The 22435-nt window shown below is 38.2% G+C and overlaps 1 protein-coding gene across 3 annotated transcripts in view; it reads left to right on the forward strand.

The window, feature by feature from the left end:
• NDUFS1 (NADH:ubiquinone oxidoreductase core subunit S1) overlaps positions 1 to 18043 on the forward strand; it is an 18708-nt gene extending 665 nt beyond the window's left edge. Inside the window, exons 1-19 of one of the 3 annotated variants that reach the window (XM_035893022.1) lie at positions 7 to 396; positions 644 to 735; positions 1827 to 1934; positions 3097 to 3173; positions 3266 to 3347; positions 3457 to 3587; positions 4319 to 4504; positions 4983 to 5117; positions 5525 to 5639; positions 6632 to 6777; positions 7365 to 7493; positions 9262 to 9391; positions 9882 to 10042; positions 11623 to 11777; positions 12371 to 12546; positions 13264 to 13398; positions 13616 to 13688; positions 14010 to 14133; positions 17108 to 18043. In XM_035893022.1, the coding sequence (XP_035748915.1) occupies positions 333 to 396; positions 644 to 735; positions 1827 to 1934; positions 3097 to 3173; positions 3266 to 3347; positions 3457 to 3587; positions 4319 to 4504; positions 4983 to 5117; positions 5525 to 5639; positions 6632 to 6777; positions 7365 to 7493; positions 9262 to 9391; positions 9882 to 10042; positions 11623 to 11777; positions 12371 to 12546; positions 13264 to 13398; positions 13616 to 13688; positions 14010 to 14101 (2187 nt within the window). In that variant the 5' untranslated portion in view covers positions 7 to 332 and the 3' untranslated portion in view covers positions 14102 to 14133; positions 17108 to 18043. Of the gene's footprint in view, positions 1 to 6; positions 397 to 643; positions 736 to 1826; positions 1935 to 3096; positions 3174 to 3265; positions 3348 to 3456; positions 3588 to 4318; positions 4505 to 4982; positions 5118 to 5524; positions 5640 to 6631; positions 6778 to 7364; positions 7494 to 9261; positions 9392 to 9881; positions 10043 to 11622; positions 11778 to 12370; positions 12547 to 13263; positions 13399 to 13615; positions 13689 to 14009; positions 14799 to 17107 lie in introns of those variants that run through there. The other 2 variants (XM_009637483.2, XM_035893023.1) reach the window with 2 other exon arrangements.
• The last annotated feature ends 4392 nt before the right edge of the window (positions 18044 to 22435 follow it).

The following is a 22435-nucleotide window of genomic DNA, read 5'->3' on the forward strand; positions in this document are numbered from 1 at the left end:
GCCCGTTCCCGACCGCTGCTCTGCCTTCGCCCGTCCTGCTGGCCGCTCTTGCAGAGCCGGCGGCTTGAGCTAGGCTGCCAGCTGTTTGTCGTCGTGACCTGCACCGTTGTTGCTGTAAGGTGACATACGTATATGAAGTATAGGTATTTATGAAAGGAGAGCCACGTCTTGTAGTTTAAGAAAGCAGCTGCTTCTTCCTCTGTACTTATAGGCACCTATATACGTTTTTTTGCAGCTGGTACAGAAGTTTTTCCACTGCCTGTTTTAAAACCTGTCAGCAAACGTTTAAACTAATAAAAACTCAGTGCTGTTTTCTTTCTTACCAAAGCACCATGTTTCGACTACCTGCACTCCGCAGAACCCTAGTTGGGGTCGCCCAGTCCTCCAAAGTGTGTGGTAAGTGTCTCTTGTTTACGCTTCTGTAGATGGTGGTATAGCTAACGTATGTGTAATTGACTTACTGAAGGGCACGCATACATACTTCATTTGCAGTTATGGAATTCTATGTTGTGCTGTTTATAGAACTGGAATTGTATCAGTACTGTTTTAACTGTGAAGATAAGGAGCGTGAGGTTTGATGGTTTGCATCTAGCAGTAACTGAAAGTTTTGGGTTTTGTTTTCTTTCTTTTCCATGTCTCTCAGGACGTACAACTGCAACAGCAGCCAGCAACCAAATAGAGGTGTTTGTGGATGGTCATCCTGTATTGGTGAACCCAGGAACCACAGTACTTCAGGTGTGGGGAGTGGCATCCTGAATTTGTCTTGGACTCCCCAGATCACTTCTGGGCAGCCTGTTCTATTCTCTATGTCAAAAAAATCCCCTTTGCATTGTTTTTTGCAATTCTTTAGGGGTGTTTTCACTGACTGTGATACAATTTCACATGGTAGAAATCCTGTGGACAGTTCACTGTTTGAAAAAGGAGCATCTGCCATGATTGCCTGGAAGAAGATGCATGCAGCTTCAATCCCAGCTGCAAAGATTTATGCAATGCAATAACAGACTTTGACAAATTCTGGCTCTGAACTCAGAACCTGTTAATTTTGTATCTTATTAAAGGGGTGTCTCAGGTAAATTAGGGATTGTCTCCTTTTGGTTATTAGTTCTTATGATTCAGAATGCTGATCCTTTGCATCAGAAAAATTAGATCTTGTTAGTTTTGTTTTTTTATTGATTTCAGTGGTGTTTGTTCTGGCAGGCATAGTTAGCACTATGGCATAGATCCCATCAGCCATAGGGATTTTGTGCAGGAAAGGCCATCTTCATCTGTTCATTGGAAATCTGTCATCTCTGTCCTTCTACCTCTTCTTCAGGCATGTCATGGAAGGATGTTTCTGAGTTTGGGGTTCTACTGAAGTTGCAGATTGACTATCCTCCAGTGCCTTTATAGAGAGTATCCATGTTGTTAAATTATCAGAAGTCGTTGTGCCCATTGTTGTTTCCTTTAGAATTTTCAAATTGTCCTCTTTTATGCACTTCTCTTTAAATAGTGCATGCTTTTTCTAAAAAGTTATTTTTATTGCTAGTGTCCTATCTATGAGAGAGAATTCTCTCTGTTCTTGGAGGAAAGAATGAAAGAGAGGTCAGTTCTCATTTCTTCAATCAGTTACAAATTTTGGAAAAAATATATTTGTATTTGATAACCTGACATGTTTCTGCTTGATCACTATTTTTTATTTACAGTCACTTCTTAAGATGAAAGGTTGAATGCATTATATTCCAGAGCACTAAGCCTGTTATTCTTTGAAAAACTGAATACTGTTTTAAGAGGTGGAACTGGAAGGTCTAACTGAAATTTAATTTTTCTTTGTTTCTTATTCTTTATAGGCCTGTGAAAAAGCTGGAATTCAGATACCTCGTTTTTGTTACCATGATCGTCTCTCTGTTGCTGGAAACTGTAGGATGTGTCTTGTGGAAATAGAGAAAGCTCCCAAGGTATTGTTTCATAGGAATTACAATTTTCTGCTGTGCTTAGGGCCTAGTTTAAATCTTGTAAATAATTGCTTGTGGTATCATTAGCACACACTGTTGCATTCAGCTGCTGGAAGCAGGTTTTTCCCTTCTTCCCACTGGCCCGCAGTGATTGCCTATGGATTAAAGTTAGTTCTCAGGCTTCTACGGATTATCTTGCTTCTGGACGTGAGCATTTGATAGGTGTGCATTTTCAGTCAGATATATTTTTATTTTCTGTAATTCAGGCTTCAACTGCTCATTTTCAGCTGATATTGCACAAATAGTAAACTTCAGATACTGTATGAATTCGGGTGCAGGATTATTGTTAGCAGGTTTGTTCTAAGTAGAGATTGCGGTTACTTATTAGTTTATATTTAAAAGCATTATGTACCATTCATGTCTGTTGTAAAACAGTAATTGACTTCAGGATCAAAGGCTGTCTTCAGCAGTATTAAGAAATCTGGTGCAGATAGTTGAGGCATTCTTTTGGAGTTATGTCTTGTATTAGACATTTATATTCACATATAAAACTCCTTAGCTCACCTCAACTTGAATTCCATGGTTTGAGCTTTGTGTCTCTGGGAATGTTGGCATGTTACTAAAGATGGAAGTCACGATGATCTATCTTATGACGTAATTGCAAAGTAGGAAGGATTAGTTTTCTGAGCAGGAGTTTTTGTTAATTTTGCAGTCATCTTGTGAAAATGTCTATTCCAAGACTCTCTGTATAGGCTTTGTCCAAATGAATGTCTAAAATTATTCATACTTTGAGCTTTGGTTCTAGAGGTTTTCCAGATCTCTGCTGAATCTCTTTGATTTGCCTTATGTCTGTTACAACTGACTTTCTTCTTCCTATTAACTACTTGAATTGGAGCCCAAAAGTGTAAATTTTTCAACTTTAAAAATTAATAAATCACAACTAATTAACCTTTTTATATAGCAGATTATTAATAAATATGGCTTCTAGTGTCTTTATTGGTTAGATTTTCTTCTTTTTTTTTCCCTTTGCAGGTACCTTTTTATTTCTACAACATGCTAAATTAGTAACATGTCTTTGGGGGGGGGGAAGCAGGAGTTTGGGGTTTGTGCCCATTTTGAGAAGAAATATGTTGTGTTCATGCTTGCCTTTTTATGATGATTGCAGCCAGTTGCTGCTTGTGCCATGCCAGTTATGAAGGGCTGGAACATACTGACAAACTCTGAGAAGTCCAGGAAAGCAAGGTACCTTTCTTTTAGCTTCCTATAGCTGATCAGCTGTACTATCTGCTAAATGATGTAAAGTTGACATTAACTTTAATTCCTGAACCCAACAGAGAGGGTGTAATGGAGTTCCTGCTGGCAAATCACCCATTGGACTGTCCTATCTGTGATCAGGGTGGAGAATGTGATCTACAGGTACAACATCCAATTACATTGTGTAGACTTGTGTATTAATACTTTTGTCTTAGGTAAAATTGTGCTTTCTGGCAGCCTGGATATGTCTGTTTTCTGTTGTCTGTTCTAGGATCAATCGATGATGTTTGGCAGTGATAGGAGTAGATTTAGAGAGGGAAAGCGTGCTGTGGAGGACAAGAACATTGGCCCGTTAGTCAAAACAATCATGACTCGGTGTATACAGTGCACTCGATGTATCAGGTAATGTCCTTTATTTTTCACTGGAGAGAGTACAGAGCAGGTGTATTTATGTCAGTTTGTTACTTGTGAAATAAACACTGTGAGAGGCAGTCAATTTTTTTTACTTCTTTTCTGACTGTACTTAAGAATTTTACTTCTGGTAGGGACTAGTTTCCCAGAGCTACCAGACAGCTGTCATGCAGGAAATAGAGGGAGATGGCCAAAACATGAAGGTGAAATCTGAATTCTGCAGGGCAGAACTGGTCCCGTGACATTACTGCCAGAATGGTTTTTAAAACATTAAGTGACTTCCTCAACCACAGCAGCAAGATTTATTTATTCTTGACAACCTCTGGTAGCTGTATTTATGCTGTTCTGCAGTCCTGAGATTCAGTGCCAGCGAACTTGAGACAGATGGAAAACAATACAATGTACCCGCCTGGTTCTAGAAGGAACTTGTTTGCTAGGAGTAATCTTGGGTTCAGACTGTGAAATTCAATGAGCGCTGAACTGCTCTGTTTTTTCATTTAATTCTACCTAGTTTTTGTAGTCCTGTCTGAATGAAATTCTGCAAATGTATAGTCCTGTATGTGATGGCACAGATTAATGCATCTAAACAACTGTTTTCTTCTTTCAGGTGTATGAACTAAGGCTAATGATTTGCCTTAGGAAAATAAGATAAGGGTTGAAAAATGTGCTATGTTGCTGTTGTACATTCCAGATTTGTTTTTTGTTCTTTTTGCATCTACCAGGTTTGCTAGTGAGGTTGCAGGGGTAGATGACTTGGGAACAACTGGAAGAGGAAATGATATGCAAGTTGGTACTTACGTTGAAAAAATGTTCATGTCTGAGTTATCAGGAAATATAATTGACATCTGCCCAGTTGGTGCTCTTACCTCCAAGCCATATGCCTTTACTGCACGCCCATGGGAGACAAGGTATGTATCTTAACTCATACTGAAGATGCAGCTTTTTCTGTTTCCATCATACACTTTATCTTAGAATATGTCCATCTATGATACCGAGGGTTTTCTCTGATCTTTATTCTCTGTGGTTTTGTTGTAGACTTCTCCATAGACTGAATCTAACACAAATTCTGTTATTTACTCACAGCTCATTCAAGCAAAGGAAGAATATTACCATTTGTAGACTACTCTTCCCTTATTTTTACTGTAAAATGCTTTGGACTTGTAGATTGTGTTGATTGCTCAGTAAAAAAATATGTATACAGGAAAATTCAAATTCATTAACTCAGTAATTGTTGAGGATATTATTTAAAATATCTTGTGAAACTAAGCCCTTATATGTATATCTAAAGCTAAACGTACAGCACTTTATTTTTGCTGTTTCCTTTGTTATGCAGTCTGCTGCTTTTATATAGAAAACTGCAAATGGTTTATTTGTTCTTCTGAACAGGAAGGTAGAGTCAATTGATGTTCTTGATGCAGTTGGAAGCAACATCGTAGTGAGCACGAGAACTGGAGAAGTGATGAGAATTTTGCCAAGGCTGCATGAAGATATCAACGAGGAATGGATATCTGACAAAACAAGGTGTGTGGGAGGTGTTTGTATCCACATGCATGCTTACGCACCCATTAAAGGTACACTTTGCAGAACCAGAAATGTGGACAGTAATCTGACTTCTGGATTCCACTGTTAATATTGTAAAGCTATAGTGAAGAATAATTGGTAAAACATGTTTTTAATACTGTAGTTGAAGTTACTGAGTTTTCTAATGTTTTAATTTTTGTAGCCTTTTTCTTTACAGTAACTTTTTATCTGTATCAGATTTTTTGCTTGTTTTTGAGAAGGGAAAGTTAAACTTTCAGTGGAAATATTTCTTGTGCTTCTCTTTTCTAATCATTGCAAGCTGTTAGAAAACTCAGTCTTAGAAAATATTTAACATGCACAATTATCTTCGTGTTTGCTCTTTAATAATATTAGTGGTGTTCACTTAGGTTTGCTTATGATGGTCTGAAGCGTCAGAGACTTACTCAGCCAATGATCAAAAATGAGAAAGGATTATTTGTTTATGCCTCATGGGAGGATGTATTAACTCGTGTTGCTGGTGTGGTAAGAACAATTTTCACTATATGTAGTGTAAAATTAATTTCTAAAGCTGGACATATTACAATGATCAATATGAAAACAGTCATATAGAAAAGGGATTTTTTTCTTTAAGGCTAGAGAGGAGCATTTGCCTTCTAATCTGTTGTATTTCCACTTAAATGTCGTCTTTTTAATATTATTTGCTGTTTCATGGATTAGACCATCTGAAGAACTTTGCTGTATCATGATTTCATTTGGGGCATTACTTTTATTTAAATAGGAAACTAAGCTGTACCTTCAGTACCTAGGAGGAAACAACTTCCCTGAATTACTCTGATCTAGCTGAAGACTTCTTTAAATTTATTTAAACTGTGCTATCACCACTTTTGCCATCAAAGCCATTAATTCTGTATTACTTATATCTGAATTGTCCTTGCCTTGGTGCTTTCTCTGTGTGGTGATTGATTCTGCTGCTCAAATGAAGTGCTGCATGGCTGCTCTGGATTTTGATTAAAAATTGTATGTAGGACAAAGTAGAATTGAAAAACTGTAATGGAACTTTTCCTCATGCATGTTTTTGCCTATGGTACAGTAGCAGGATTTGTTAGAAAAGCTATTGCTTCTCAGATAATACCTTTGAGTTGAGTTTACTACCTGAGCTTGTATTACGGAAGTTTGTATTCTGTTTGCATTGTAGCTTTGTTAAAATAAAAGCATTCACCAGTCTTCCTCTCCTCACCACACCAAATGAGAATTAGCCACATCTGAGCAATAACTCAAGTGGGAGAGACTCACACAGAATACAGAGAGCTGTTTTTTGGTTATCATGAGTTCTGAAGGGGCTGGATTTGCTGCCTTACAGAGTCAGACACTGCTGATCGGTTTGTGCTACTCCAGGCCAGTGGATTGTGCTGCTGGCTTTGGCACATCCCAATGTAACAAACATTTACCTGGGCCAAATGGGAATTTATTTCAATGGTTTCTTTTGCTTATGTTTATACTTTCTCTCTTTCCAGCTACAGGCTGTGAAAGGTGAGGAAGTAGCAGCAATTGTAGGAGGACTGGTGGATGCAGAAGCGCTAATAGCTCTGAAAGACTTATTGAATAGAGTAAACTGTGATACGCTCTGCACCGAAGAGGTCTTCCCTACTGCTGGAGCTGGGTAAGAGTTGAGGCAATACTGTAGTTAGTATGTTGATAAACTTTCCTGTCTGCAAGTCATTTCATGGTAAGATTTTGAAATGACCAAGGATAACAATTGCTGATGCGTTAGGAGGTTTTGTTTGAATTTACAGTGTTCATTTATAGAGAGTATTTATGAATTCACATTCATACATAGTCTCACAGGAAGGGTTGCACACTTTACTGTCGAGGCTGCTGCAGTTTAACAGTAGACTACTGAAAGTCAGTTGTAAGTTGGATAATTTTGTCTATTTGTGTTGTGAAAACTATAGTACAATTATGACCTTGTAAACTAGCAGACTAAGTTTGTGAAGGCGGAAAATAACTGTAAATGTAGGAAGTATCCACACTATAATTCCTTTAATGTTTTTCTGTCTCTGATACTCATGAGAGAGAAAAACTCTTACTTTTTATTTGGGTTAGTAATGTGAATTGAGAAATCTCTTCTTCCCCTTTCTCCTCCAGAGATAGAAAAATATTTTGAGCATCTAGAATCTTTACCACATCTTCATTCCTTCCCTTTCCTGAATTCTCATCCTCTTACTTTATTAAATCTTTTTGTTACAGCACAGATTTACGCTCTAACTACCTGCTTAATACCAAGATTGCTGGAGTGGAGGAGGCAGATGTCCTGCTTCTGGTTGGCACCAACCCACGCTTTGAGGCACCGCTTTTCAATGCTAGAATTCGAAAGAGGTCTGTATTCCTTGGTGGTGAATAAGCACGCAAAAAAATCCATCTGGATTTGATAAAATGCTCAGATGGAGATGCAGGCAGTAAGTTGAGAGCGTTCATCCAGATGGACTCACTGGATTTGGCGATACACGTGTAGAAAAAGGGGTTCTCTTCTCCCTGTAGTATATAACTATGTTTTGTTCATTCTCACTTTGACATTTTATGTAAGTTCACATACTTGGACAATTATTCATTTATTACATTGCACAGACACCTCAGACTTCCTGTCTTACAGAAGTTTGTTAAAGCATATTCCTTAAAGAATCCTTTTCAGCATTGGTTTTCTGCTTTTTGTATTGCTGTGACAAATCAGACTTGCTGATTTTAGAAGCTGTCATTGAATTTTAACATTTTCTTTGGCAAGTAATGTGGCTTTTGCAAACTTTTGAACATAGCTACCAACAAGATATGTCAGCAGGAGACAACTGAAGTTTATAAAAGCCCTGTCCTTCTTAATGCTGGGATCTCCAAAATACATAATTTTAAACCATAGTGGCCTTACAATTTTGAGAGGAAAAAAAGCAATTAAATTTATGAATTATTCATATATTTTTATAAGTTTGTGCTATGAGAAGCTGCAAAAAAGGAAAAATTTCTAACCAGCTGAATTTTTCTCCATTTATGTAAGAAATACTGGATTTCTAAAACTGTGAGCACTGTCAAATTCATAGAATCATTTAGGTTGGAAAAGACCTTTAAGATTGTAGAGTCCAACTGTTAACCTAAACCTGCCATCCCACTACTAAACCATGTCCCTAACCACCACATCTACCCGTCTTTTAAATACATCCAGGGATAGAGACTCAACCACTTCCTTGGCCAGCCTGTTCCAATGCTTGTCAACCCTTTCCGTGAAGAAATTTTTCCTGATGTCCAATCTAAACCTTCCCTGGCGCAACTTGAGGCCATTTTCCTCTTGTTCTATTGGCTCTGTTACTTGGGAGAAGAGACTGACGCCCACCTCACTACAGCCTCTTTTCAGGCAGTTGTAGAGAGTGATAAGGTCTCCCCTCAGCCTCCTCTTCTCCAGACTAAACAGCCCAAGTTCCCTCAGCCGCTCCTCATAAGACTTGTGCTCCAGACCCCTCACCAGCTTCATTGCCCCTCCCTGGACACGCTCCAGCAACGCAACGTCTTTCTTGTAGTGAGGGGCCCAAAACTGAACCCAGTATTTGAGGTGTGGCCTCACCACTGCCACTTCCCTAGTCCTGCTGGCCATGCTGTTTCTGACACAAGAAATTCTTTCCTCCTACAAATGACTTTTAACTTAAATTCTGAAGTGACTTAATTCTGAAGTGACTTAATAGTTAAGCTAAATAAACTTAATAGTAGCTGTAGGTGTGGGGTTTTTTTGTTTGGTTTGGTTTTGCCTAACACTGGAAAAGATGGTTTAAAGTTGTAGCACCTCATTTTGTGCAACTTTTTTTTCCACTGAATTGGCGAAAGTTTGAGGGGAGAGGGAAATTAAGCTATGAACTTCTTTTGTAAGGTGTATTGCTGTACTGGTCCTAGAGTATACATAGAGAAACAGTCCTAAAAAAAACTTAAGCTTGTTTAACAGTCGGAATAATGTTAAACTGCATGTTACCAAAACAATGAATGCCGTTTAAATTCCTTTGAAAGAATTTGCATCCTATTGCAAATTATTGCTAAAATTATAATTAGTGGCTTTGGTTGAGTAACACTCTGTATTTCTTTGATTTTTATAAAATGTTTGCTGTGTTTTCAGCTGGCTTCACAATGACTTGCAAGTGGCCCTTGTTGGCTCTTCTGTGAATTTGACTTACACATATGATCATCTAGGAGAGTCCCCACAGATACTTCAGGACATTGCTTCTGGAAAACATGCATTCTCCAAGGTACACACAACTTCAGAGTGTGACTGTTAAATTTCAGATTTATTGAATAATAATATGAATTCCCCACAGAGAGATTTGAAGAGAAATACCAGGTTGTATATGAGGTTATTTGCTTTTAATCAAATTCTGAGATGAGGTAATGACCCAGTGTGCATCAAGTATGTGTGAACTGTTTAATATATTCAGGTGTGTAAAACTTTGCAATGCAGGAAACTCCTGAAATATTTCTTGATATAAAACAGGCTGTTTCAGCCACTGCTGTTTCCACTTAAATGTCTGGTTATCAAGAGTATAGTTCCGTATTGACTGGTTAGCATACTGCTTACAGCAGTTTCTCTTGGCTTTACCTCTAAATGAAACAATAACCATGTCAGAACTGTACCTTTGCATGGAAGACTTATGTAGAAATTACAGGATTTTATTACATTATCTGTACCAAGAACTGTCTTCAGAGCCTTGGAATTAATTTCTTGGTTCTTTACTTGCACAGGTCCTCGACCAGGCCAAAAAGCCCATGGTGGTGGTAGGTAGTGCAGCACTGCAGCGCAGTGATGGAGCAGCTATCCATGCTGCCGTTTCCACCATTGCACAAAATGCCAGGACTAAGAGTGGTGTTGGTTCTGATTGGAAAGTCATGAACATCCTCCACAGGTTTGCTTTAAAGCTTTTTTGGGAGCCACTTTCATTCATGCTGGGCCTATACAAGTTACCACAATGTATGTGTGGAGATTTTGTTGTGTACACACAAGCGGCTTACGAGGTTAGAACCTGTAGGGAATGTAAGAAATAGAGGTACAAACTAGCAGAAACTTTTTAATAAAAATGGGTTCCTTGACCTGGCAAGCTTTTCAGGCTCTCCATGAGATTTTATTAATCTACTGCATGTAAATGTAGAATTTAAAGTTTAAATTTAGAGGTATAGAATAGAAGAGAGCTTAATAACATACCACAGTGCTCAGTAGAATGTACAGCAGACCAGTGTCACTTGCTAAATGATTGCTTTTTATCTAGAGGAAGTAAAACGAACAAAATGGGAAGAGTATTTAAATAATACGGTTTCTTACAATAATCCTTTTACTGTGCAGTTTCTTAACTGAGTAGTTGACAGGAAAGCTTCAAAGCTTTTTATTTGAGGGCTTTTGTTCTTAGTTATTCAGTTTATTGGGATATTATCCCTCTTAATAGGTAAGCTTCTCTTGGGACAGTTCTTCCCCACTCTCTTTCTAGAATTCTGTCAAATTGACAACCTCTGTAAAGGAAAAATTATTTCAGCAAATGTAGTGGTGTTCAGATTCAGAGACTCAACAAAGTCCTTCTGCCAAAAGCAGTTTCATTGATGCAAAACTACTATAGCAAGAGCAGGGCTTGGACCTCTGTAGGGAACTTGAATATAAAATCTTGCTGTTGAAACTGAAACGCTTAATACCAAAACATTGATGAGTTAAAGAACACTCGTGATACCTTTTTTACATGTAGTTTGGCAGTCTTTCATATTACTTTCATACTTTTGGTCCACCATCATCTCTACTTTAAGTGTAAAAAGCAACTTAACTTATTGGACCCTGTATGTCTGACTATGTCAGACAAACATGAGTAACACTGAAAGATGTGTACTCTACAGAGAATCTTTTTTTCTTAAATATAATTGTAAATATGGCACCTGATTACGCAGGATTGTGCAAAACTGTTTCTTTGGAAAAGAAAAAGAGTGACAGAAAACAAGAGTGATTATTTCATGCTTTTAAAAGTATGTGTGAATAAATGAACAGTGATGAAATAGTGGTCTTAAGTCTTAGATGCTTCAGAGTACCTGATGGTCCAGTAGCTGGTCTTTCTTTCATCTTCCATGTGCATGGCCTACATTAAAGGCCTATTGGGTTCAATTCACAGCTGAAATGTGAACCTTGATGTTCCAGATGACAAGTGAGCTGCCTGCCACTAGGCCCTGACCTGGAATATCTGCTTTTATTTTTGCTATGCCATCTTAAATAGGTGAGATTTCCTGTGAAAACTTCAAATGACGTCAGTTGGTCAAAATGCGAAACCAGCCTGATACTCTGTCAAATACTCTCAAAATTTTCACCTGCCTTTATGCTTCATTTTTGTCCTGTTACTGTTTGAGACCTCATATCTCTCCTAAATATTTAGTCAAAAAAAAAAGTTAGGTCTATTCTGATGGGAGAGGGAGAATTCTGAAATAACTTAAAGTCATAATGTGTTTGTTCCTACAGGGTTGCAAGCCAGGTAGCTGCTTTGGATCTGGGTTTCAAACCAGGAGTGGAGGCAATTAGGAAAAATCCTCCCAAAGTATTGTACCTCTTGGGAGCAGATTCAGGTTGTATAACACGTCAGGATTTGCCAAAGGACTGTTTTATCATCTATCAAGGTAATTAGTACATGTAAATTAAGAAATGTTGCTATCTAATAGCTGGAGAGAAAGCCTAAACAGTGGCATATTCTTACAAACCTTTGATATGACCCTTTGATAAATTCTAGCCTTTATTTTCTGCCAAGAAATGGAACTTTCAACACATAACTGAGATACTGGTTACCTATTTCTTAGATAAAAATGAGAAACTGTTGATGAGTAATAAGGGAATATAAACCAGTTTGGTCTTTTGGAGCATAGTTTCAAGCCTGGCAGACAACAGGGTGTTGGTTCCTAGCTGTTCTATCATACCAAAACGTGGTCTTATCTTAATTCAATAAGCATCCGTGTTCCAGGAGCCCCCCCAAAGCTGAGTAAGACTGAGCTATCATTTACTACTGCTTGTAGTCCATTCATTCTCCCCAAAGTATTAGGCAAGTCAGCCTCAGACCATCAGCCTAATAGCGCTTATATTACTGGTTAAGCGAATCTTCAAAATTCCTTTTTTCTGAGAACACAGAAATTCTGTATTGTGTTAGTAAAGCATTTATTTTTATTTTGACTGGCGTCTTAACATGGTTGTATACTGTTTCCTCTTTCCATGTATTTAGGACATCATGGGGATGTGGGGGCTCCCATGGCTGATATTATTCTCCCAGGAGCAGCATATACAGAGAAGGCGGCCACATACGTGAATACTGAGGGTAGGGCCCAGCAGACAAGAGTAGCAGTAACACCTCCTGGGATGGCAAGGGAAGACTGGAGAATTATTAGAGCTGTCTCTGAGGTATCGGTGCTCTTAAAAATTGCATCTATTAAAAGTATACCAAGAGGTTAAGTTCCTTCCATATTGAAAAGTGTTTCCAAAAAAAGAGGTACATTTTCAGGGAAATGCATGGCTGTACTCTTAAGAAGTAATGTTTTGTATTGAATCCTTTGTTACTTCTGTGAGGATAGCACTAACATTGTAGCTGCTGTATGCTATTGGAATGCATAATGGGTGAAGCTTTGCAAATTGTGCTGATCTTCGTGAAGCGCTTTAGAGGAAAATGGTGGGAGGACGCAGTTCTTGCTTTCTAAAAAGAAAACAGCATCAACTCTGAGGACAGGATCTGGTATCATTAGATAAAATGTGTGCTTACTAGTCACTGGGAAAAAGATGCATGAATAATTGCATCAACTTTTACCACATTTGGTGGTAAGCTAGGGAAGGTAAAGGTGGCATCTGTATGGAAGGAGGAAAGTACTTCTTGTCTTCTCTTTTTTTCCTTTGTACAGCAAAGAGGACAGCCTAGTTTTTAACATGGGGAGTTCTTAACTGCAGGCATCAGAAGTCCAACAGAATACTGTGACTTTGCTTCAGTTTGTACATTATAACTGCCTATGTTTTCAGGAGTATAGATTTTTCCTGATTTTACTTTAGGTATGTTAATGGATTGATAATCTAAAGCACTATGTATTAAATCCCTAGATTTGATGGCATTTCTTTCTGTTAATCTCTTAGTTGGCTGGTATGACTTTGCCTTATGAGAACCTTGATCAAATACGGAAGCGTTTAGAAGAAGTATCTCCTAATCTGGTTCGATACGATGATGTGGAAGAGGCCAACTACTTCAAACAGGCAAATGAATTGTCAAAGGTAACCAAGACAGAAGCATATGGGCATGATTTAGTGCTGTTACATAGCCTGATGCTTTTTAAAAGAAATGGGCCTTCTTCATATGTAGTACAAGGATCCTTTGACCTGCCCCCGAATGCAGAATCCATTAAACAAATGCTTTGGTAACAAGTACCTATATAAAGTTAACACTACTTTTTTTTTTTTTTTTTTTTTCCTGCCCCCACCCCGGCCACAGTTAGTGAAGCAACAGCTTCTTGCTGATCCTCTTGTTCCACCTCAGCTCACAATAAAAGACTTTTATATGACAGGTATGTATAGTATGTCCTTTCCATTCTTACATAAGCAATACATTTCACTTGGCTTTACAGTAAGATTCTTACGAGGCATTTAAAGCTTTCCACTAAGATATGTAGGATTTGAGTCTTTTGAAGAAACAAAATTTTCCAGTAAGATTGTCTGGAATTTGCATAAAGCACAGACTATTGGACTATACTTTCAACTAAGCAATTTTCTTGACCCTCTTTGTATGCAGTTCTGTACTAAATCTTTTTTTATATTGTGCCTGTGTGTAATTCTGAAAATGAACAGTTAAAACACACTAACATGTGTTTGGATTTTCTTTTCCCCAGATTCAATCAGCAGAGCATCCCAGACAATGGCCAAGTGTGTGAAAGCTGTTGTTGAAGGCGCTCACGCAGTAGATGAGCCAGCCAGCTGCTAGAGACTAATCAGCCTGCTACCACCTCCACCCAAGTACTTGTTGCAGTTAACTGCTGTGACTGATATTTCTTTTTTCCAAAATCTATTTGCTAGGTCATTGTATTTTTCTTCATTCACATTTTCATCAGTTCAAATAGTCCCACAATATTACAGGACTTGTGTCTGAGAGAACACACAGCACTCAACTTACTGTACCCAGAGGCAGAGTCCATGATGGTTGTATACAAATAAATTATAATACCAAACAATCCATTACCTGTGTAATTCATGTAGCTCATGCTTCTTGCATGAAAAGAACTCAGTAAGCAATTCAGACTCAGTAAACCTTGATTTGTTAGGAACAAGTCTACATGGCAAAAATACTAGATTGTAACCTGCTTCCAGCCTATCCAGGTATCTTAATTTTAAGCACTGGTGAGAGTGTGAACATGCTATTTTTGTAATGCACTTTCAGAGCAAGTTGTCCCTCTTTTTAGTCAAGCATACCTGGTTTATGCCAATGTTCAGAACTAACACTGCTGTAGATATTTGTTTCTCCATTTCAGTTGAGAAACTACTCATGGAGGAAATAAAAAAACATTTTGATGTCATGAAAAAGAAAAGCAATTTTCACACAGCTTCCTCACGTTGAACTGCTTTAAATATTTAGCAAAAAGATAAAGGCCTTTAGCTACACCAGTTCAAATACAGAAAAGATTGCAGAGTAGTTCCTCTGTGTGCTGATCTTCTTATAGCAAAGTGGGGGAAGGTGGTGTGTGTGGTGGTTGGTTTTGGGTTTGGTGGGGTTTTTTTAAGCTTCAGAATTACTTCAGTGGCTCTCTTGTGTTGGTTAGTGTAAGTTTGGAAGAAGGATAGCTTCCTCTTCAACAGGCTACTAGGGTAATAAGGTTTAGAGTAATCCTTCCAAGAATCATGCAAATGGGAAGAGTATCATAAAACCATTACTTCCAACTTCATTAAAAAACCAAAACCAACTTAATTTTGCATGCGGAGAAGCTACATTTTCCAGTATAGAATACTAATGAGTGCATGACTGCTGCTATAGAAGCCTTAGCTTTACAGAATTCCTTTTTTCTTCTATGCTTGAAATTTTTCAGTAACAAGCAAGTAATTCTTTAAAAATTGTTTTCCTTCTGCCCAGAAAGAAAAGTTTTCCTGGTTATCCTTGTATAACTCAGCATCCTTACACTAGCTAAGTCGTAAATCTTGGACGTTGTTTGACTCAGCCTGCCATCTTCCACTTACCAACAGGGTCAGTTCTCTTGGTGGTACAAAATAAAGGCAACTAGTGTCACATGTGTGACCAAGTACAGCATAAAACCTTCATGTCTTTGTGGAATGTTACTTCTAAGAGGGTTTTATGGCAGGGACACAGCAGAAGAAGAATGTGCGTGAGAACATATGCCAAAAGCAAGGCAGTTGGCTCTTCTCACAGATGGTAGGCTTAAGAGGGAAGGGTGTAGCTGAATCCTATATTCAGTAAAACATTTGGTTCTCAGGTTCCTAGGATGAAAACCTTATTTTTTTCCTGAATAATCCATGTTGTACAAACACAGAGGAATAATTTCAGATGTGCAAGAAGTCAGTTATCGCTTTTTCACCTCAAAATTTATAAAATTCAAAAGCTTTAGAGAGTTTATTTACCTTAAATGTTATAATATTATTTAACTCTGGGAGTATGGGAGCTCTGGCACACATTACTTTCTGGGGTTTTTTTGAAAGCTGTGCATCCTTCAGTTAGTGTATAGAGGAGATCCTTATTTCTATTCAAAAAGCGTCCTGCCCTTATCTTGAAAGGCAACAAGGATACGAAGTACACATGGTGCTGTCTGTCTTCCTTCTGCCCTCTTTCCCACCTAACTAATCACAGAATATAGAACTTTTTGGCCAAACTTGGTAATAGCAACAAGGCTCTCCACAAATTTGACTGTTGGGAACTAGATAGTAAAGACAAATCTAAATAAGCATTCTTATCAACTGAGTGTACAGTGTAGCCCTTCCCTTATCTCTTCTGTTTGTTCTGGTGGCTGGACAGTCAGGGCACGTGGACTTTTGCCCAGCCCAGCAATAAAAGGATAGTAGGGGTCTGCAAAGGAACGGCAGTGATGTAGCCTGGGCAAAGTATTGGAACAGAAATCCACAGAAACAGGGCGATTCATGCAACTTAGTTTTGTTTATTTAAAAAAAAAAAAAGTTAACAGTGCTACTACTTGCTGGTTCTGAAGCTGCAGCCTCAGATTAAAGCAGAACATTATGAGAAGGTGGCAATGAAGATCTGGGATGACAGGAGATGAACATGCTCCAAGTATTGTTCTTGACTGCTAAAGTAAGAGCTTATTAGCTAGGTGATGCGTTGCCTGAATGGTCCGTTCTGCTGATACAGCTAATCTCCAAATGCAGTGTTGGTGGCTGCATTTACCCAGATTGTTGGGGTGTGGGCAGAGAATTTACTGTGCTTTATTTTCAAGCTAAAACCAGAACTGAAGGGAGATTTAATTCCCCAAATGCAGCCCTAGTACCACCTGGTGGCCAACTGGCAGAATTTCTCACCGGTTGCATTGCCAGTTCGGTCCAGTAGCCTTCATCTCGCTTCTTCCTGTATGCTCCTGCCTGTGCAGGCAGCACAGAAGGCAGAGCAATGTGTCTGGGAGAGAGATGGATGTGTTTAGTCATCAAGCATCCTCTTCTCTCAACAGAGCACTGTCTGAGCTCGTGCATGCAAGCAATTAACCCCAAACATGGCTTAGATAAAAACTTGCTTTTATGTAGTCTTGTCTTCAGCAGAAGGTTGTGGGGAGCGGAGAAGGAAAAGGGTGTGTTAATTCAAGGTAAAACCCTGCTAAACTCTTATATTTTTGAGCAAGTTTAGGCCAGATTAACACCAACAGTCAGATTAAAGAGAAACAAACTTTGTCTAAATACTGCAGGCAGATTTAAGCATCTAAGTCTAAAGCTGTGATCTTAAAACAAACTATTTATTTTATTTTTTTTAAAACCCGTCCGATAGCTACTTTCCTGGAAGCACCAGCATTCCATGGGTACATCCCTACAGTTCTAGAGGGAGACTGATTTAAATCCTGGGCAATTTAGTGAGCTGCTTCAATAAAAAGAAACCAGACAATGTGGTCCCAAATGGAAGTCAAGTCAAACTGAGGTATGTTCTTGAGCACGACTCCGAAACAGCCAACAAAACTAGGCCATTCATAAAAATAGTTGTAACTGACTCATTTTTTTAACGTATTTTGAAGCATAGCTCAAGGCAGAAAAGGAAGTGTCTCTAGCATTTCCCCAGGAAGTAAAAGGTTTGGGAGCAATGCCTCTTCTGAGGCTGCTAGATTCTTGCAAGACAGTGGCTGCTGCCTGCTTGGTTGGGGGATGCACTATATGTTGCTGTTGAAGCTGACAGAAAAGCAGCTTGGATTCATAGAGCTAAATAAAAAGCAGAGCGGCAGCGTGGCATCAGCCTTAATCAAAGAGAAAAGGTAGTAAAACCCCATCTCCATCGCCGTCCCCACACGCCTGCTCCTCGTAAAAGTCCAAACAATGGCTAAGCCAAAACATCCTCTCCCAAAACAAGACAGTCTCTTAATAATGATTTGTTTTGTTGTCCTTCAAATATGCAATTAGATGAAGTCACCTTCAGTGATGAAGAGTTGAAAGACTGACTCTATCAAGGCACTGGCAGGACACGAACAGAAAAAATGCTAACAAGCAAACCGATATAAGAGGACTTAATTGTGACTACCATCATGGAAAAAATCAGCAGCAAGTAAGCAGGGAATTATGGAGAGCATCTAAAAGTTAAGGACTTCACTGACAACTGAAGTAAGCTTTTTATCAGGAGTACAAGAGCATGTTTTATGGAGTAAGTCTTCCCAGAGTTATCAGAGAAGTTGCTTTGCTCAAGAAGCAGTTTTTAAATGCCTATTAAAAACCCCACAAACCCATTATTAATTTATTAATAGATATTAATAGATTATTATTATTCATAAAATGTCAAATAGGCACAGGTTCCTTTGGGAACGCAATGCTGACGTTTACAGAGAGTCACAAGGAAAACCTTGTTCAGAAACAAACACCAAATCCTTTGCTGTGAGAGGGGGGCTTACACAAGTCACAATCCTCTCCCTTGTGTAAGGTTTTATCCAAAAGACACTTTAAAATAATGCAATTAGCTGATGGAATGATGTCAGCAATGTGTACCCAGTACCTGGGTATCCCCAGCTCCCCACAGCTGAGTGCAACAGAGGAACGGCAGAGAGAGTCGTAAGAGACTTATATAAAACCTTGCGATTCACGCTCTGAGTGACTCCACAGTCAGCAAAGCCTGCTATGCTAAACACTGTTAATAAATGTTTTCCTCTGGCTACACGCAAGCATCCATTCACAGTGCCTAATGCTGAGAAGCCTACTGAGATTCAGAGGCCTATCTGCATAGCAAGACATAATAGCTTGTAGAGATACTTCCCCACTCTGATGCTAATACTGAATTTTGAATATACTTAACTAATATTTCAAAGAAATAATTTTATTTCTTCTTGTTGCTGTCTGTGCACCTGTGTCTGTGTTTGAAATGGATCAGAGATGAGAACCATGCATCAGAAAGAAACATACTAAGAGCAAAAAGCTTCACGTATTACAAATAGCACTCAAAATCCACGGGTATCTCATGACCCTAGACACTACTTAAGCCTTACGCTTTGATGTTAGCTCAACTCCAACTATTTTTAAAAAATCCTCTCCTGCATGCTTTTTCTTTCTGAATTACCCATTACAGGATATTCCACACCTTTGTTTGAAGCATCTTATACTGGCTACTCTCAGAAGCTGAAGAGATCGTTGATTTGGTCCAGAGTGGGAATTCTCATCTTTCCAATTTGCAGTGATGACCAAGACCCGCTCTAACCTGAATGTAAATGAGTAACCAAACTAACAGCAGAAAGAAGGACTGCTGATAAAGTGCGTAGCTTAACTGCTACAATTCAGTTAATGAAATATCAATGGACAGAAGCAGATAGTAAACGTACAATAGTATACTTTGAATTAACAGTGGGCTTCTCAGTAAAATGGGACTGTATTAGAGCACTCTGCTGGGACAGTTTATTCCATTCGTCTTCTATTTAAAGAAGTCTCCACAGGTGCCCATTGTGTACTCTGGACAACCTTCCCATGATTAACAGTCTTACTATTTTGTCTTTGCTGAGCTTTAGGAAGACAATACCATTTATTTAACGCAGATTAAAATACACATTGATAACGAAGAACTGATTAGTTAAGACTTAGTTAATTAGTATTTTCAGTACAGTTCACTATCAATTAGTAATATTATCATGCAATAGCTAGCATACAAGTGCTCCCAATTGGTTAAATAACTATACTCCTACTGAAATTCACAGCAAAATTCCCATTGCTCAAATAAATGTTAATGAAGCCCCTAAGACTCAGGAAAACAAGGCCAGTCATCTGTGCTTTGTGTTGCTTTGCTAGCATTTATGACTTTAAATGAAGTAAAGCAAAGTTCCTCTGTTCTCCATATGGCTTGTCCTATACTTTCAGCTGTGCTATCTGCCATGTAGGAGTGCACTAAAACAAGGGTTTGAAGGGGTTTAGCAGCCAAATGAAGAACTGAATTTATGCCGTAACTTGGGTGCACTTGCTAGAGAAAAATCCTTAGACTGTAGACGATGTTTTTAGTATAGGGACTCTTACTTCAATGTTTGGAAAAGTGGCAAAAAGCATGCCAGTTATCAAATACATACTACTGCAGCAGACAGGATAACTGAAATTCAGATATGAGACAACGACTGCAATAAAATTTCCATGTTAAAGAATTGTTGAAAACTAAGAATAAGCATTTTTCCATACTACTATTATCCTGGGCTTTAATGGTTAGCTTGACCCCAGAGCTTACCACAATTAAATAAACCAATACCACATAAAACTGCTGCTCAAGACATTGCTTAGAATGTGTCTAAGCATAATTTTGGTTTTTATTTAATTCGCCACCCTTTTCCGTGCTTAAACGCCTAAAGACAAGATCTTCTATACAAATGCGGCTCTATATATGACCATAAAGTCTCCAATGAACATCTACACACTTAGAGTTGCTCCTCCCCTTCACAATATTCACCTGCATTTTAAATAAATTGCCGATCCCTTTCAAGAGCATTTGAAGACATTGGAACTGTCTCCTCAGAACGCATGTGGACTTCAAGGAATAATACCAAGACACTGACATTGTAACACTTTGCCGAAAAACCCAGGCTCTTCACCACAGGCACAGGGTCTAAGTGACACTCCAGAAATTCCTGAGGTCTGCACTGGGTGAGCATATGACCTTGGGAGAGAGTCAAGGTTCATTTCTTGATGCAGCCTCCTCCACTAACTCAACCTAAAGCTTCTATTCCATTACTTTTATTAGACTCACAAAGCTTATTCACTATGTCACTGCCCTCTGTCTCACTATTAATACCAGTGAGACGCATCGTCAAAGTATGCCTCATTAGCGAGAAACTAGTGATTTAGGGAACATTAATGTTCTTTGACCACTCTGTGTGTACAATACATTTACTGGCTGGAGCAGTTGGTCCAGGGATGCCGCCACTTTAAAGTCAAGGCAGACAGACCTATTCTGTAATAAAGAAATGGAATTTCCAGAATACAGTTCTTCACCTTGTACAGGGGATGTTTCTTCTTTCGGGTTTACACACTGCCCTTGTACAGGAGTCTCAGAGTCCAATTTGTTCTCCAACCTAATTTCAGAGTACTGCTCTACTCTATCAAAATGATGCATCTCCCAGCTTAAGAATCTTGTCCATAAACAAGCCTTTTTTTAAATCTTCGTTTAATTCCACTCACTAAAGCTAGCAGACTTTGCTCCTGTAGGGTGTTACTGTGTAACATTTTGTTAGCAGCAAAAACAATTACAATAATATTTGCAATTTTTAGTAAATTACTGAAAAGCAAATCCTTTTAATCCTCTCGGGTAAATAAACAAAGTTGTGTTAAATAAATTCCTCTACCCATAATGTGCAGATTTTAATTTCCCTGTTGAATGATTACACAATAGTCACGTAACTAAGATCTAGTAAATTTTACCACTTTACTTTGTCCTGCTTAAAAGGATTCAGTATTTTTTTGTACAAGACACTAAAAAACATCCCATTTCGGTTTTCCTATCCCAAATGAGATTCAGAACGTTTCTCCTTTCCCTTAGCACTAAGCTCCTGGCTTTGAAACTAACACACATCAAATAGATCTCAGGAGGTCACCAAAATATGTAATGCTATGATGATGAATGTTTAAATTTAGGCATGCAAGTAATCCGATTAAAGGCAGTATCTGTGAAGTCAAGCACATAAGCCAAAGAAAGGGTTTAATATTGTTTCTGTGTTCAGGTTCTCAAGTGCCTTCACAGCCATTTCTCTAATGTGTTGTATCATCTGCATCCCATTTAAAAAAAATACTAAGGTACCCCTCAGTGTGCTGTACAGATATTCTCAAGAGTACCACAGAAAGACTCGGGATATACCAGTTGTACACGGTATGACTCTCTTTCTAAAACACTAAAAATTTCTTAATAGTGCAATAAAGAGAACTAAGTTGAATTATAGTTGAATTATACTGAGCTACTGAATTACAGTTAAAAGTAGCAATTCTCTTGTTTAACATAATACTAGATACAAGAAACCACTTAGTGCAGAAACCTGAATTCAGTACGCTAGCAAAACCCTAACGACTTGGTAAGAGTTTTATGCAAGTAAGTGTTGAGCGATTCTTCAAACACTTCTGAATTATTCATCAGGCCTGCAAGCTCTTGCAGACTGGGGTTTGAGAATTTGGTCCTTTATTTATTTAGAATAAAAGAAAAGGAAATATTAGTTTACACTACATTTGTTGAATTTCTGAATCCAGCGAGATAATTTATTTGTAATATTTCAAAAGGGCTTTTTTTAATCATCCCATATATGACCAACATTTGTAATCCCTGTCATTCATGTAATGATTTTTAGATATAGAACATAAAAGTATTTTTTGTTTAAATATCTTACAAAAAGAATCATTATACTCCATGTTCCAAAGCACAAAATAATGACTGGTAAGATTACGAAGTACCCTAACTATTGCATTACTTCTATACAAAATCTTTTAATATACAATATAGGAGTAACATTCTTGATTATTTTTTGGTTTTCAAATACCAGAGCAGAATAATGCATTTAATGGATTAATAATCCGATACAGAAAAACACCTCCTATGCACCAACTCCATAGAACACAACACTGGATTATTCAAATATGCTAGGTAGACTAACTATAATTTAAAACAATTCCT

The sequence above is a fragment of the Egretta garzetta genome, unplaced genomic scaffold (genome assembly GCF_000687185.1).
Source record: "Egretta garzetta isolate BGI_Z169 unplaced genomic scaffold, ASM68718v1 scaffold474, whole genome shotgun sequence".
NCBI classification, from domain to species: domain Eukaryota; kingdom Metazoa; phylum Chordata; class Aves; order Pelecaniformes; family Ardeidae; genus Egretta; species Egretta garzetta.